At 45.5% G+C, this 14,233-nt stretch overlaps 1 protein-coding gene across 5 annotated transcripts; it reads right to left on the minus strand.

The window, feature by feature from the left end:
* Positions 1–82: 82 nt before the first annotated feature.
* TMEM209 (transmembrane protein 209) lies at positions 83–13,799 on the minus strand. Of its 5 annotated transcripts, none has more exons than XM_048062563.2 (16): positions 13,722–13,799; positions 12,686–12,744; positions 11,878–12,017; positions 11,704–11,762; positions 10,745–10,876; positions 9,601–9,839; positions 9,044–9,248; positions 8,186–8,361; positions 7,410–7,481; positions 6,211–6,307; positions 5,219–5,344; positions 4,663–4,760; positions 2,799–2,913; positions 2,605–2,702; positions 1,874–1,947; positions 83–1,266 (listed from the first exon to the last, which is right to left on the minus strand). In XM_048062563.2, exons 3-16 carry the CDS (start codon positions 12,012–12,014, stop codon positions 1,212–1,214), a joined length of 1,683 nt encoding a protein of 560 aa, XP_047918520.1. In that variant the 5' UTR covers positions 12,015–12,017; positions 12,686–12,744; positions 13,722–13,799; the 3' UTR covers positions 83–1,211. The 5 variants fall into 5 exon arrangements, 4 of the variants coding, with proteins under 4 accessions (XP_047918520.1, XP_047918521.1, XP_013040959.2 ...); XM_048062564.2 differs by having other exon boundaries at positions 12,686–12,741; positions 13,722–13,772; XM_013185505.3 differs by lacking the exon at positions 13,722–13,799 and having other exon boundaries at positions 12,686–12,988.
* Positions 13,800–14,233: the final 434 nt, after the last annotated feature.

Raw genomic sequence — 14,233 nt, forward strand, 5'->3', positions numbered from 1 at the left:
GCCCTGAGCCCACCACCAATTCCAGTTCCCCTTCTGGGTCAGCGCGTGACGTAGGCTGGCACAACAAAGGCAACCCGAAAAACAGGGTACAAAAATATATTTTCGTAACAAAACGCGGTACGCTTGGCTCCAGTGACAGGCCCGTGTAATTCTCCCTCCTCCCCATACAAAATGTTTTTTTTTGGCAGTTTACAGTAACACCGGGGTCGGTCGGTCGCTGAGACAGAGAGGGAAACGAGGCGACATCCTTGCCTTAAGCCCACAAAAACCAAACAGCAATGAATTTTTATCCCTGTTTATAAAAATAACAAACTATGTACGCTTCTCAAACCCTGCTTTGCCAGAGCTCCAAACAGATTCTCCCCCATTCCCACGTAAAAAAGTTTTTTTTTTTTTTTTTGGCAAATATTCCAGGACCCCTTCTTTGAAACAAAGGCTAGTGTTTTTCCCCAAAAGGTCCATTCCAAAGCGGGGCTGGGTTTACACGGCCTGGTCTCACAGCGAGATGCTGAAGCTGCGTGCCAGGCTGTATGGCCCCCAGGAGAAGTTACTAGCAGAAAAGCCGATGAGAGGCTAAAAAAAAAATAAATAATTTAAAAAATTAAAAAGCAAAGGCAGGGTAATGTCGCGGTTGTTCTCAAGATGCCCACAGTGTTTCATAGCTCACAAGACAGTCACATGTGCCTGGCACGCTTATTTTGCTTATAAAAATAAAAATATATTTTAAAAAACACCTTACATACTGAAAGCGGCACGGTTTTCTCTTTCCTTTCCATCCGCAACACAGAGACCTGACACAACTGGCAGGGTCACGGCACCCAATTTGAGCAGCAGTCAGGGATAAAAATTAATGTTTTTTCTTATCATCCTTAAAAATAGCAACAAAAACGGATCTGGCAGGGAACGGTACAAGCAACACAAACAGCAAAGGGCCTGCGAAGCAGGACTCGCTCAGGCGAAGGGCTGGAAAGAGAAAACCCGCCTGGGATTCGTATGTAGGAGCACTGCAACAGCAAAACATTTTAAAGAATACGTTCACAAAACCCGCGGAGGAATTACAAACGCTTCCCCTCTGCCCACAAAGCAGAGCCTGAATTATCTCGTTTCAGAGGCCGTCTGTATTCAAGTCAGCGACATAACAATCCTGCTCTTGCCGGAGAAGCCAGATCAGATCATCGCTCTTCTGGCCTGGAATCCCGCCAGAGTTGTTGTTATTCTCCGAAAATCCACAGGACGTTGACTCCCGACAAGCCAAGATTTACACGCCTGCAGAAACAAAGTTATCGCAATCAAATGCGAGTAAATAAAAGCGCCTGTTCAAACCAGACGTCCGTTACAGAAACAAAAAAGCTGCCGCTTCCACGGTTCGGCCTTCCACCGCACCGGCAGGGATCGCGCCCTGCCCTGCAGCAAGCAGGGCACTTCCAGAACAAAGAGCTCTGAACAGAGGGCAAGTCAGGACGCCGCTTTTATTTCCCCCCGTGGCTTTCAGTGTATATTCCAAACACGACTTATTTTGCCAAAAACAAGAGGTTATGGCACGACAGCAGTATTTGTCCCCGATTTAAACAGAGGAGCACCTCAGGCCAGAAAGCAGCAGTCTGGCTGCTGGGCGAGGCCACGGCTCCCTGGCACGGGCTCAACTACATTTTCCAGCAGCACAAGACCGAGAAAAGCACAAAACCTTCCCCCCGCCACCTTCTCCCACAAATAAAACGTACCTAATTTTATTTAAAAGCTGTTATTTCAAATGAGCTGATTTTACTATCATTAATATTGGAGCGATTTCAGCTCGAGGTGCCTTCAGACGAGGCACTTCCAACAGGACACCCGGCGTCTCGCCCACAGCACGACGGCGGCGCCGGGTACTCACCCAAGCATCCCGGATTCTTTTGTCTTTATGATGTACAGAAACATGAGCAAGGTGTGGAACATGTTGTTTCTGCCCTGGGTCCACGGAAAGAGAAAAGGGGTGAGAAATCGAGTCACTGATGAGGAATCCCACCAATAACTTCAGACAGGAAGCAGCATCGATACGGACATCACAAAATGGCACCGCAGCGTGTGTCGTTGGGCTTTTGGCCTTAATGCTTTACTTCTTTCCACCAGGCAAATCTCAGAAAAAAAAAAAGCGCTTTTTGGCTGGAGTGTTATCCCCAAACACTCAGAAAGCAGAGATCCAAGCTACAGCCAGGGCTCAATATAAACATCAAAATTTGTACCATCTCACTCTTTTCATTCTGAAGCTGAAAGCTTTCCCCCAGAATTCCTACAGACAAGCACCAGGCAGTGATGATGATGCACTTCACAGATTACATGGCTTTTTTTTTTTTTGGATGACTTATTCTAAAATAAAAAATAAAAAAAACAACAAGGAGCTACTGCCTAGGTACTTATGAACCTTAAAATAGGTATTACAGGTATTATTTAATACCAGACCAAGTACAACGTAGTGACCAAGGACCAAGCTAACGTCTGCTTTCTGCACTGAGAATGCAAACAGTCAACGTGCAGCTAGTTCCCAAAAACACCTGAAAACAAGAGGAAGAAAAGCCGATCTGCTGACACCCCTCTGACAGCAGGAAAACACTACGACCATCGTACCTTGGGCAGGTTGTAGACGTGGCGCTGGTAGATCAGCTCGTAGTGGGGTGGGTTGATGCTGCTTTGGTAGATGCAAAACACGTTTTCATTCGAAGTGTCTGCGAATGAAAAGTTTAAGAGAAAAAAAGGGGATTTCAAGGGTGCTGTCACGGTCCGAGCGGCAAGTTTAGCGAGCGCTCCGCAAATGCCAGTACCTGGTTTATCTGGCGTCTGAATGAAGTGCTGGGAAGTGAAGGTTTTGCCATCGGGATACTTGGGGTGAGGGGGCAGCCTGGAGTCAAGGTAAGTGCAGAACACGTGCATAATGATCTGGGTAAACACAAACAGATCGCACTTAGTGTCCTGAGAGAGGCAGAGTGCTACGATACCTCGATACCTCGCCTTTCTTTCCCTTATCTCAGGCACTTGATAGCCCCTGGTTGCAACACTGACTTAACCCCGCTGTTTAGGACCATTTAAGCACCATTTCAGTGGCCCAAGCCTGCCGCTGGGGTGAAGACAAGCTTATTTTTTTCTAGTAAAGGAAACAGCGTCAGGCACGACGTGACGAACTGATGCTGGATGTCAGGAGCTCAGCTCACACGCGAGGAACTTTATCCTGGCGTCTCGCAGAATTTGGCAAAGTCACGGATCTCATTATGTGGCATATCTGGGCCACAAACTACAAGCCATCTGCTTCAGAGATGGGTTTTCTTCTAGCTGCAAGGATTTGGCTTAGAAGAGCAGATTAATTAAGCAATTAATCTGCAGTTTTGCAAACACTACCCCTTATCTAGCAAATTTCTCCTTTTTGCTCAAAGCAGGCAAAACAAACATAATTGGAGAAACCCGAGATGCCCATGAGCCTTACTATGCCAAGATTTTGGAATAAAGTCCTAGGAAGAATATCTGAGTACCCAACAGCGAGAACGCTGCACGTTCTGCATGTTTTAACCCAATTCTCAACATTTTACGTGGGCAATGTGACCAAATTACTCTGTAATTGATACTTTCTGTGTTATCTACAGCATGACCTTATCTAGAAGTTTATTATACTGCCCAATACTACCTATCTTACCTGGTTTTGATAAAAGACTGAATTTGAGGGTGTGATACTCTGTCTCGGGATCTTTAAACACTTCCAAGCTGTTCGGCTTGCTCTTAAGAGTTGCTCAGCAGCCAGTCACAATCAAATATTTAATCATCTTCACAACGAGAAAAGTAAATCCTATTTCAAGGCTGATTTTGTCCAAGTTTGGCTTCCAGCAGCTGAATTTCATGACATCTTTGTCAGCAAGTTGTAAAGTTCTGACATTCAGATTTCCCATTGTATATTCTCCCAAGTAACTGAATATCCATATACAGTGGGGGAAAAAAAAAATCACTAACTCTACTTTCAAATACAGAGTTTAACTGAAGGCTCACACTGCAAGGCCTGTTTCTACTTCCTGGATTGTTCTGTGGTTTTAGTATTTATTAATTAATTTAAGTTGGCTTTTCAAGTCATTGTTTACACGTAGGTCATGTTATCCTGACCTTTCAGATTAATGGGATAAGCACCCCTGTAAGTCTCAAGTAAAATACGCAGTATCTTCAAATTTCTCCAAAAATATGGAATCAAGGAGCAGACATGCCACCCAATCTCCATTTTTCCCTTGTCCATTACAGTAAATAAAGTGAGAACAAGGTGCAAGCTTTCTCTTGCGTTAGAAATCACTAGATTTAGTTAAGGCACAAAGTTTGCTTCTTGTTTTTACATATAGCAAGAGAACTGCCCCAGCAAGACCCCTACCTGTCAGGCTGCTCCCCAGTTATCTCAGATTCTTTCAGATGAGTTTAAGAAAGAGGCTGGCCTAAGATTAAGATACTCAATTGCATTTTTGCAACAAACACAACGTCTAATCCCATTTGTATTATTCCCCATGTAATCTCACTGACTACAATGGGATTATCTGTGTGGTGATGCAAACAGGATTTTTACCGAGTTCCTCCAAAGACTTACTGGCCACCACCTCCAAAACCGATGCTGACAGGCAACCCACTTTAAGCAGCTGTACAGAGTTGTCTTCAAAAACTTACAGCAGAGTCGGTGGGCAGGTCAGTGTCCCACTTACGGCCTTTGAAATCCCCTCCTCTGTTCCATCGGAAGGAACTCATGCATCCGCCCTGAGAAAGCTCTGAAAGCAACAAGATTTATTCAGTTACCGGGGGTAAAGCATACGGGAGCGGTACTCTATGCTAGTTTCAGGGACTTCAAGCATATTTACAGCATACAAAATAGGAAAAAAAACAACTAATGAAATGCTTGTAAAGATATAAACGTAGGGGGAGCAAATTTACAGGACAATTTTTTTTTTGTAATTAACGAAGGGATTAAGTCCTGCACTTTACAACCCCAGCACACAGGAGGAACACAAGACAAAGCTTTTAAAAATATTAAAAACAGCTACATCCAAGCCCTGCATCATGATGTTGCTATAAAAATAGAAGGCTGTGAAGACGTCTCTCCCACTTAAAAGCAGCTCTCATCCCTGCGGCGCTTCAGCTGAGATGTTCAGACATCAGCGTCCCACACCAGCAGCGCCTGACTGCAGTAACTGAAGTCTTTTAACGTTAGCACAGCGACACCACGCACCTTTGATCCTTTCGACCAGGTATTCCTGGTTGGGTGTGAGATCCAGGTACTGCACGATAGCGTTCAGGGTCGGAATGAGCGGAGCTTTGACGAGCGCTGCCTGCTTCAGGCTGCTGATGCTGGCTTCTGCAACACGAGAACAGGCAGCACCCATCAGCAGCCACCCTTACAGGCCTCGATACAAAGAGCTCTCCTTTCTGGCCCAGTATTTGAAGTCCTAGAAATACTTAACACGTGACGCAGCACCCTAAACGCTCCGTTCAAGGGCAGCGAAGTAGCGGACATCTGCTTTACATTACAGCAGGTAAAAGCTACGAAGAACCAACATCCACCTTGAAGGGCACAGGGAGAGCAACCAGGTGGAGGCGATCAGTTTTCCCCAGGCATCACAACAGAGGCAGCTCTTCAGCAGACACCACAGCCGGCCCACAAAAAGCGGGTTTCATTTAAAGGCAGCAGATCGAAGCCTCTTCTTGCTGAAGGGGATATCAAATTGAAGTGACGAGAGAAGTCCCCTCAGAATTGTACCGTCAAACGAAGAAGAGCTCTAGCTTATCAGAATTTTACCCAAGTAGTTCTTTCAGAAAGCAGCTAATTTTAAGGAAGGGTTTGGAAAAGCACGTAGTACTGGAAACAGAGCTTACAGCACATCTATCCTTAAAATGTTTTCTGACAGTTTAATGTACAATAATGGATGATAATTTGATCCTGAGGAGTAAGTTTAGGGGGGAAAAAAAAAAAGAGGTTTATGAATTTTACACGAGACAAAAATCACCATGCCTTCATCAGTATTTCCAGAAGTCCTTCGAAGAACCTTTCTTTCCAGCTTAATGAAATTAATGATGTGAAACAAGCCCACACCAACACACAATGGAAATGGAACAGTAGCCTCCAGCAGACTGAATTTAAATGGCACCCATTCGATGCCCCAGCTATGGAGCGTCCCGCCATCAGCCACCAACGAGAACCCCAAAGCTCCTGCTGCATCCTACCTCCGATCTGCAGCTCCGGACACCCCATTCTTCTCAGCTGAGTGCTCACAGACTCGATCTCTTGGACAAGCGGCACGAGAATAGTTTCATTAATCCACTAGGAAAGAAAAATGAAAAGTCAAAAGCTCGGAAGCAATGAGAATACCCTAAAAAAAAACCCCAAACCCTCAGCTTACACCCTACTCATTGTTACAATCACAAAAACGCTTACCAACAGGAACACTGAAACCAACCAAGGAGCACAGCAAGTAAATTAGAATGCCAACTTAGGCTGAACTTAAATGACTAATACCTTCTAAAAGGCCAGAAAAATCAATGTAAAGGAGTTAGGCAAACAAATCTCTAGCAAGTCCCAGATAAAGCTTTTCTGAACAATGAGGAAAGGGGCATTACGGAGCACAGCCCTTCGTCCATAAAGATAATTTATACTTAGATGGGTCAACTCCCTCTCAAACCGGTTTCAGGAAAACAAGGAGCTGATGACCACCCCACGTGGTACTTGTACGTGACAGGATTCGGGAAGCAAAGCAAGCTGGCCCTACTTTTTTGAAAAGATGCTCAGGAATCTGGTAAGGATCTCACACAAGCCTTTACTTTTCACCCACCTCGTTACTATTTTTCTTTTAAATAAGCAAACCCACATACTTGAAAGATGTTAATGACCACAGGGGATTCAAAGTTGGATTTACTAATTACATTGCCATCGTGTGCAACTAAATCTCTGCTATAGCAGGTCCTAGTGATAAGATCAAGATTTTTAGCTTTTATTTTCATTACACTGCTCAGGATTGTCAGAAAAAATCAACTTTTGGGTTGGAATTTTCCGTGCTTTGAGCCGAGGAGAACAAGTTTGAAACGCTGCAGAAACATTAACTCAGCCATCTGAGCTCCCAAAAGGAAAAACAAATGTTCTCCTATCTAAGATGCTTTTTTTTTTCTGCTTGTCATTTGAAGGAGGCTAAACTTTACAACCGCATAATTTCCAGGCCACAAAGCACCTAGGTCAGGTTGCAAACACATCTCAGTACTCCCTTCTTGCAACCGTGCTGTCATTATCTCCTTGCACAAGCCCACCCCAGTCCCCAAAGAGAGGGCGCAATTCCTCCCGCCGCCCTAGGCGCACAGGGGAGGTGGAGGCACTTTTCCACTCCTCTCTGCCTGTTTTTAAAAGCCACGCAGTCCTCGGGGACAGGACTTACGTTTCTGAACTTAGCGGTCCAGGAATCCATGTGATCAAGTAGCTGTCGATTCATCGTCACCCGCGCCCAAACCTATCGAAAAGACATTATTATACGGTAACACCAAAGGAGTTTCTAGGGGCTAAAATATTCTCTCGTACTAACTACAGCACGTAATTCAAATCACATGTTCCCAAATTCATGTGTCTGCTGGCTGCATCATGACTTCTACAGCAGCTTAAATACTACACTCCTGCTCTTTATTCACGGGACAATGCCCGTGCAGGAGTCCAAAATAATTTTTAAGCTCTCAGTTCTGCTAAGATAACATTGGTCTAAACTGTAGGATAGATTTGAAAGGTATTCAAATTAGGAAGCTGCATTAGGTTTAGGTAAAAAAAAATAATAAAAAAATTGATCAAATTTAATTGAAGACATAAATGTTACTTCTTCAAATCAGACTTCTTTGAGACTCAAGTGTGAAGGAGAATGTTTTATATCCTTCAGATATAGAGAATACAGATCCACTTCAAGTCAATTTTTACGTCACAAATATATTTTATCCAGAGCACTCCTTGCTTTCCAAGGAAGAAATCATTTTTCAACGACAACTCAAAATTTGAAATGTCCCTTTACAGTGACACGGAACTTACAAGCTGTATGACGATGGGTTAAATGCTACAGGATTTCTCTATCTCTCTCCAGCATTTCTGATACAGCTCAAATCCAAACTGTTGGATGAAGCTGTTTATTTTAGACCTGTTCCTTTCCCTTGGCTACCTCGCTGCTGAATTTACCTCTTCTGCAGCCTGTTTCGAGCTCAGATCAGCTTCATCTTTGTGTGCTGATGGAGCCTGGGACCTGCAAGCCAGCTGATACTGGAACTTTCTCAGAATCTGCACGTAGTCTCCCATGGAACGGCTGTAGTTCCAAAACGTTGGGCTGCTGGAAGGAGAGCTGGAATCCGAACTTCCTGAAACGAACCATGCATGTACAATTATGGCCAAGTAACTCTGGAAGCAACAGCACAGGCAGTAAATAGGTCAGCGTAGCAAGGCTTTGGTTAGAGAAACAGACACGAATTACCCTGAACACACACACACCGAAGCAAGTTTGCCTAAACACCGATTTCATTCTTTATCACGATAAGCATTGTCCCTGTCCAGGACAAGAACCGCCTGCAGGTAATTCACTCTTTATCTGCAATGCCTTCTCCCCAAGATACACCTCTCATCGAGGTGATAAAGCTTTTTGTCGTGGTCCCCCCCAGCCAACCCACGCTCCGACATAACCCATCAGCACACACTTCGATGAAGCCCAATGCTCCGCTCAGCAGCACTTATCCCACCCATACGAAGGATTTTAGATCCTTTACAACGGGACATAAGGAGTTGGAGCAAACTTTCCGAAGCTCCTAAGCCGTAGGGACGTGTAGAAATTACGGCGTTCTACCTCATGTCTTAATTATCCAGTAGAAGACTAAACTTTTCAACCTTTACCAGGTTCACAGGTGATACCACACATGAGCTGGGTTTAGTTTCTAGTGCTTTCTGCTGGAGTCCTTCACAACTTTCTCCATCTGCAAAAGCACCTCTTGCATCCAAGCAACACCTTCACTGCCAAGCTTTTCGGATCAAATCGTTCTGTTTATTTACCCAGCTGAACTCGGTGCTGTTTCTCTTCTTCGCTTCGAAGGAAGGTGTCCAGTGACTTGAGGTCTGTCATGTAGTCTTCTTTGCCAGTAGGAGAATTATACAGAATGGGTGAGGAGCGGTACCGAGACCTCAGCCCTCCGCCTTCCATCGGTCCGATACTCGCGGGGTGCGGCGATCCACTAGGAGATGGGCTGAAGCTGGACATCTTTGGCAAAGGAAAGCAGACAGTTGTGTCTATGGGACAGAATTCCACTTTGATTCGCAAACTACATTAATATAAGAGACTCTTGTTCAGTTGCGCTTGCTTTTTAGCTGCTCTGTATTTACATTTTAGTGTCTTATTTTTGCTTTGTCCTGAAACAAACCAGCTACTCTAAAATAAAGAGAAACCAGAGAAAGAGGACAAATCCCGATGGGACAATTTTACATCCACCTTACAAGCGGAGCACACACACGTCAGCACAACTCTGCTACCTGCTGTTCACCTTCCATGGCACAACACAAGGACACGACGAGCAAATCCAACCTTCACCTTTTGGAGCTGCCTCGCTCGTTACCTTGCTGTAGCTGCTGCCTGGCGAGTAGGTGAGGTTACTGCTGTAGGAAGCGCTGTTGTTCGACAGAGCCTGCAGCTGAGGGCTGTACCCTGTGATACAACCGGTCGCAAACTTGGGGCTGGCGCTTGGGGAGCGGGACGGGCTGTAACTCAGCACGCTCTGCCCCTGGATCGGAGGAGAAGGCGTCGAAGAAGGGACTTTCTTTGCTGCCAGCTCACGGGGTGGAGTTGTCTGTACCGCTGCAAAAGGGAAAAAAACCAGAATTACTGTTGTGGATGCAACAGCAACAAACCTCCCTCCTCCCTGTAAATGCATGCACATAATACTATTGTAAGGCAATTTTATAAAGGTGCTAGAAGGAACATTAGAAAGATCTGAACCCCCCAAAACTCTGCAGTCAAGCCACTGACAGAAGAAAAAGGAAGGCTGAGACTACAGGATTTGTACTGTGCTGTGGTCACGGGTCTCAATTTCACGTTTCAGTTAACGCTACCAGGCACCCTGCATAACCTATTTCATCGGCTCCTCTACCTGCATATTTTACGCATCTTTAGTATATGGAATGTTTTCGCATATCCGTGCAAACGATCCGTGAGCTGTGGTGATACAGCACTACTGCCATCCACGTACCCTTCTGTAGGGCCACACCACCGGACTAGCATTCTGCTCCTGCTGTATTTACCTTGTCAGGTTCTGCTGGACTTGAGAAATTTGCTGTAGTGTTCACCACCTTTCTGAGCGACTGCTCTCTAGGCTGTCGTTTTCAGACTTCACACCGGCACCTGTCTGTCCCTCTAATTTGGTTCTTTACCCCATGTCATATAACTGGGATATTAAAATTAAATATAAACCTGCACTCTGTGTCTTGCTCCCAGACCCACGTACAGGTTACTAATTCCTCGTCCAGCCTCACAATACTTGAGTTTTTTGCAGTCCTTCAGCAGCCAGCTATCCTGCCCCTTTATTTACCGTGCATTTCCCCTCCAGTTCTCACAAACATTCAAATTTCCACTTGATGTTCTGAGTTTGAATAAGCTGCAGATAACTGAGCTTACTGCTCGTCTCAGACGGGGTAGTTCGGAACTCACTTCACTACAGAATCGGGCACCAGAGAAAGGCAGCCAGAGACGCTCATCACACCCACCTGCATTCTGCAGCCCCAGCAGGGTCTGCTGTCCGGGGCTCATCACCAAGCTCGTTGGTGCCACCGTGTATTTGAAGTACCTCCAGAAATCAAATAAGGCGTTCAGGCTGAACAAAGAGGCAAGCGCAAGCTCTAGAAAAATCACAGAAGCTTTTACGATACTGGGTAGTTTGAGCACGGGGAATAATACAAGCACGTGCCTTGGAAAAAACAGGAATATGCTCATTAAAAATATGTCATTATCGGTGCTTCAGGTAAGTACCAGCTTGGGCAAGGATGTATGATTTCTTCACCTTCTTACACAAGAAACATCGGAGGTAATTTTTCTTTCTACACTGACATTAATCCATATTGCTAAAGATATTATTTTTAATGGAAGGTTATTTCCCAAAAAGGACAAACTACTGCAACAGTTTCACACTTTCTCAAATACCTTCTGACAAATCACCACTTGTCTCATGATTTTTCTCCCCTTCTTGCTCCTTTTCATCCTCTAGTTGTATTTGATACATCTAGCTTAGAGTCTACTCACTTGAAACAAACTTTAATTATTGGGAAACACCACGTATACCACGAGGTAACACAGCAGTAAAATCTGCAGGGTTATCCAAAGCCTTTAACATTAGACACATTAGCCAGACTTAAGGAACCAAATGAGCTCTTTGTGCCCTTCAAGATGTAAGTAAGAAAACTGTTGTCACTCTTTACTTGTCACTAAAAAATGATAAGATCCCAAAAGTTTCACGGAGGAAAAACAAAGTTTGGGTGCAAAGAAAAGAGAAGGAAAAGGAGAGAGGGGAGAGAGCGAAGGGGGGGGGAGAGGAGAAAGAAGAGAAAGAAGAAAAATGCTGGCTCAAAAATAACATCTCTGTCAAGAAAAGTGACAGCTGAAAACAAAAAAGAAAAGAAAAAAAAAGAAGAGAACCCTGAAAATTAATTTAAACGCTGCAGCAACTCACCAATATACCAGAGGGGCCAGTATGTTATGTTGTAATAGGAGCTTATGAGTTTTCCAGTCCTGAAAAGAAAACCAGTAAGTTACCTTTTAGCAGCAATTGGGTCCAAAGAAACATTTAGGGATGAGCAAAGCAGGATGCTTTGCTCGTTTGTGTCGGATATGCCAATCAACACACATTTCAGTGTATATCATGCCTGCAACAGACACGTTAAGGAGTCCCCAGGCCAAGACCACCTTCCGGGCCTCCGTCTCCTTCCTCATCTTGATGGTCCTGTCAATGAGGGAAGTCGCCGGACTCTGTTCCGCCGTCATGACCTGTAACAGCAAACACAGAGGAACGACAGAATCTGTCAGCTTTTACACAGTAAGGTTCTTAGTCAGCATACAATTAAAGAAAAATGAGTAACCCAAAACAAACTATATAATTTGGCTTTACCTTTAGACCTTGGGTCGTTTAGTGAATACAAAAAAGGGCACAGATTCTTTTTACCATGTACAAATCGTTTATATTTCTCCAGTGAATCCTGCTGTCAGCACCAGCACCTCGTCACTGCGAGGCAGCACCCGTTTTCTCCACCGAGGTGCCGATGAAAGGAGACGGACAGAACCCAGCCTCATTTTGTAAAGGTAACATCCCGCAGAGACAAGGGGCAAAGCTCCCGTCTTCTCCAAGCAAGGGAGAAGCTTTTCTAGGGAAAATTCCCACTCCCGCTGGGAGGCAGAAATATTTTCTGACTGTAAAGCAGCCTCCTGCCAGCCGGTACATCCCAACGCTCCCTTGACAACTTACTACCTTTATGCCCCAAAACGCCTCATCACGTGAAAGAAATAACACCGGGGACTTTTTCCGCCAGCCCTGCCACCAAAGCTTGCCATTCCAACCTGCCGCTCGCTTAAAAACTCGTTATTTAGTTCTTCACTAGATGGGAACTCGAACGATTTGGGTTTGGGGACGAATATTTCAACTGAACGTCGCTTCCTACCAAAATCACGTTCCTGCCGCTTACTGGTGGGGTTCAGAGGCAACGCAGGACCACGACTACTGGAAGAATTGTACAAGAACATGGAATATAAAATAAATATATATGATATATATAAACGTAATGAAATTATACAAGTTGCCTGGGATAGCTTGGGAAAGTTTTTCACGTGGTTTGAGCCCTGAGGTTTCTCTCCCCGCACTGAAAACAGCGGCAGCCCGAAGCACAGACCCTTAAATTCCTTCTCACTTCCCAGCATCTCCCCCTGACCTACACCCTCCTGCAGATCCCCCAAAAAGCAGACCCCCCCCCCAAAAGCAGGCCCCTCCCAAAAAATAGCAGAACCCCCCTAAAAAAAAAGACCCTCCCCAAAGAAGACCCCCCAAAAAAGCAGAACCCCCTGAAAAAAGCAGAACTCCCCCAAAAAAGCAACCCACAAAAAAGAACCCCCCCCAAAAGGAGCAGAATCCCTGCCAAAAGAGCAGAACCCCCCCCCCGTGAAAAAAGAACCCCCCAGGAAAAAACAGACCTCCCCCAAAAAAGCAACCCCCCAAAAAAAACAGCAGAACCCACAAAAAGTAGATGCCCACAAAAGAGCAAAACCCCCAAAGAAATCAGAAATCCCCCCCAAAAAGCAGAAATCCCCCCCAAAAAAGCAGAAATCCCCCCCAAAAAAGCAGACACCACCAGCCCCCCCCAAAAAGCAGACCCCCCAAAAAAGCAGAAATCTCCCCAAATCAGACCTCCCCAAAAAGCAGAAATCCCCCCCCCCCCCAAAAAGCTGAAATCCCCCCAAAAAAGCAGAAATCCCCCAAAAAAAGCAGAAATCCCCCCAAAAAAGTAGAAATCCCCCAAAAAAGCAGACCCTCCCTCCCAAAAAGCAGACACCACCAGCCCCCCCCAAAAAAACAGACCCCCCCAAAAAAGCAGAAATCTCCCCAAATCAGACCTCCCCAAAAAGCAGAAATCCCCCAAAAAAGCAGAAATCCCCCCAAAAAAGCAGCCCCCCCCCCCCCCCCGGCCCGCTCCCAGCCCGCACCGCCACGGCCGCGCCCCCTGCGCCTGCGCCGACGGCGCCGCGCGCGCAGCGATGACGTCAGGGGCGCGTTGCCATGGCGACGGTCCCGCCGCGCAGCATGGCGGGCGGGGCGGGGCGCGTGAGGCGGGCGGCCATGTTGGCGCCGCTGAGGTGCGAGGCGTGAAAAGGTTGAAAAAAAAAAGAGTATAAAACACAAAATATGTAACATGGTAAGCCGAAGGGATTGATGAATTGCTCAATTGTAAGGGCCTCGTGTGATAAGACTCAGGTTTAGCCACAAAATCGAGGCTGAAGAAGGAACACGGTGCCCAAAGCAGAACTTAAATGATTAAATTAGCTGAGTTTGTAAAACAGCAAAACTGCTGAAGTGGTAAACAATGACAGAACGCGCACATAAATGGAAAGGAGAAAGTACAAGGTGAAGAAGGTAACAAACCTTCATTAGACAGACCCCAAGGTGTGACCACCAGAGGGTACTGTGCATGCAAAAGTAGGAAGGACAATATTATAGT

The sequence above is a fragment of the Anser cygnoides genome, chromosome 1, assembly GCF_040182565.1.
Source record: "Anser cygnoides isolate HZ-2024a breed goose chromosome 1, Taihu_goose_T2T_genome, whole genome shotgun sequence".
NCBI lineage: Eukaryota > Metazoa > Chordata > Aves > Anseriformes > Anatidae > Anser > Anser cygnoides.

Bases quoted from the DNA above. Each gene is read 5' to 3' on its own strand.
- TMEM209 (XM_048062563.2), bottom strand. From the start codon at position 12,014: ATGACGGCGGAACAGAGTCCGGCGACTTCCCTCATTGACAGGACCATC. The intron at 11,763-11,877 runs GTGTGTTGATTG...TTTTCTTTTCAG, and splicing joins GGCATGATATACACTGAAAT to GACTGGAAAACTCATAAGCT. The intron at 2,914-4,662 runs GTAAGTTTTTGA...GTGTTTACCCAG, and splicing joins ACCTGCCCACCGACTCTGCT to ATCATTATGCACGTGTTCTG.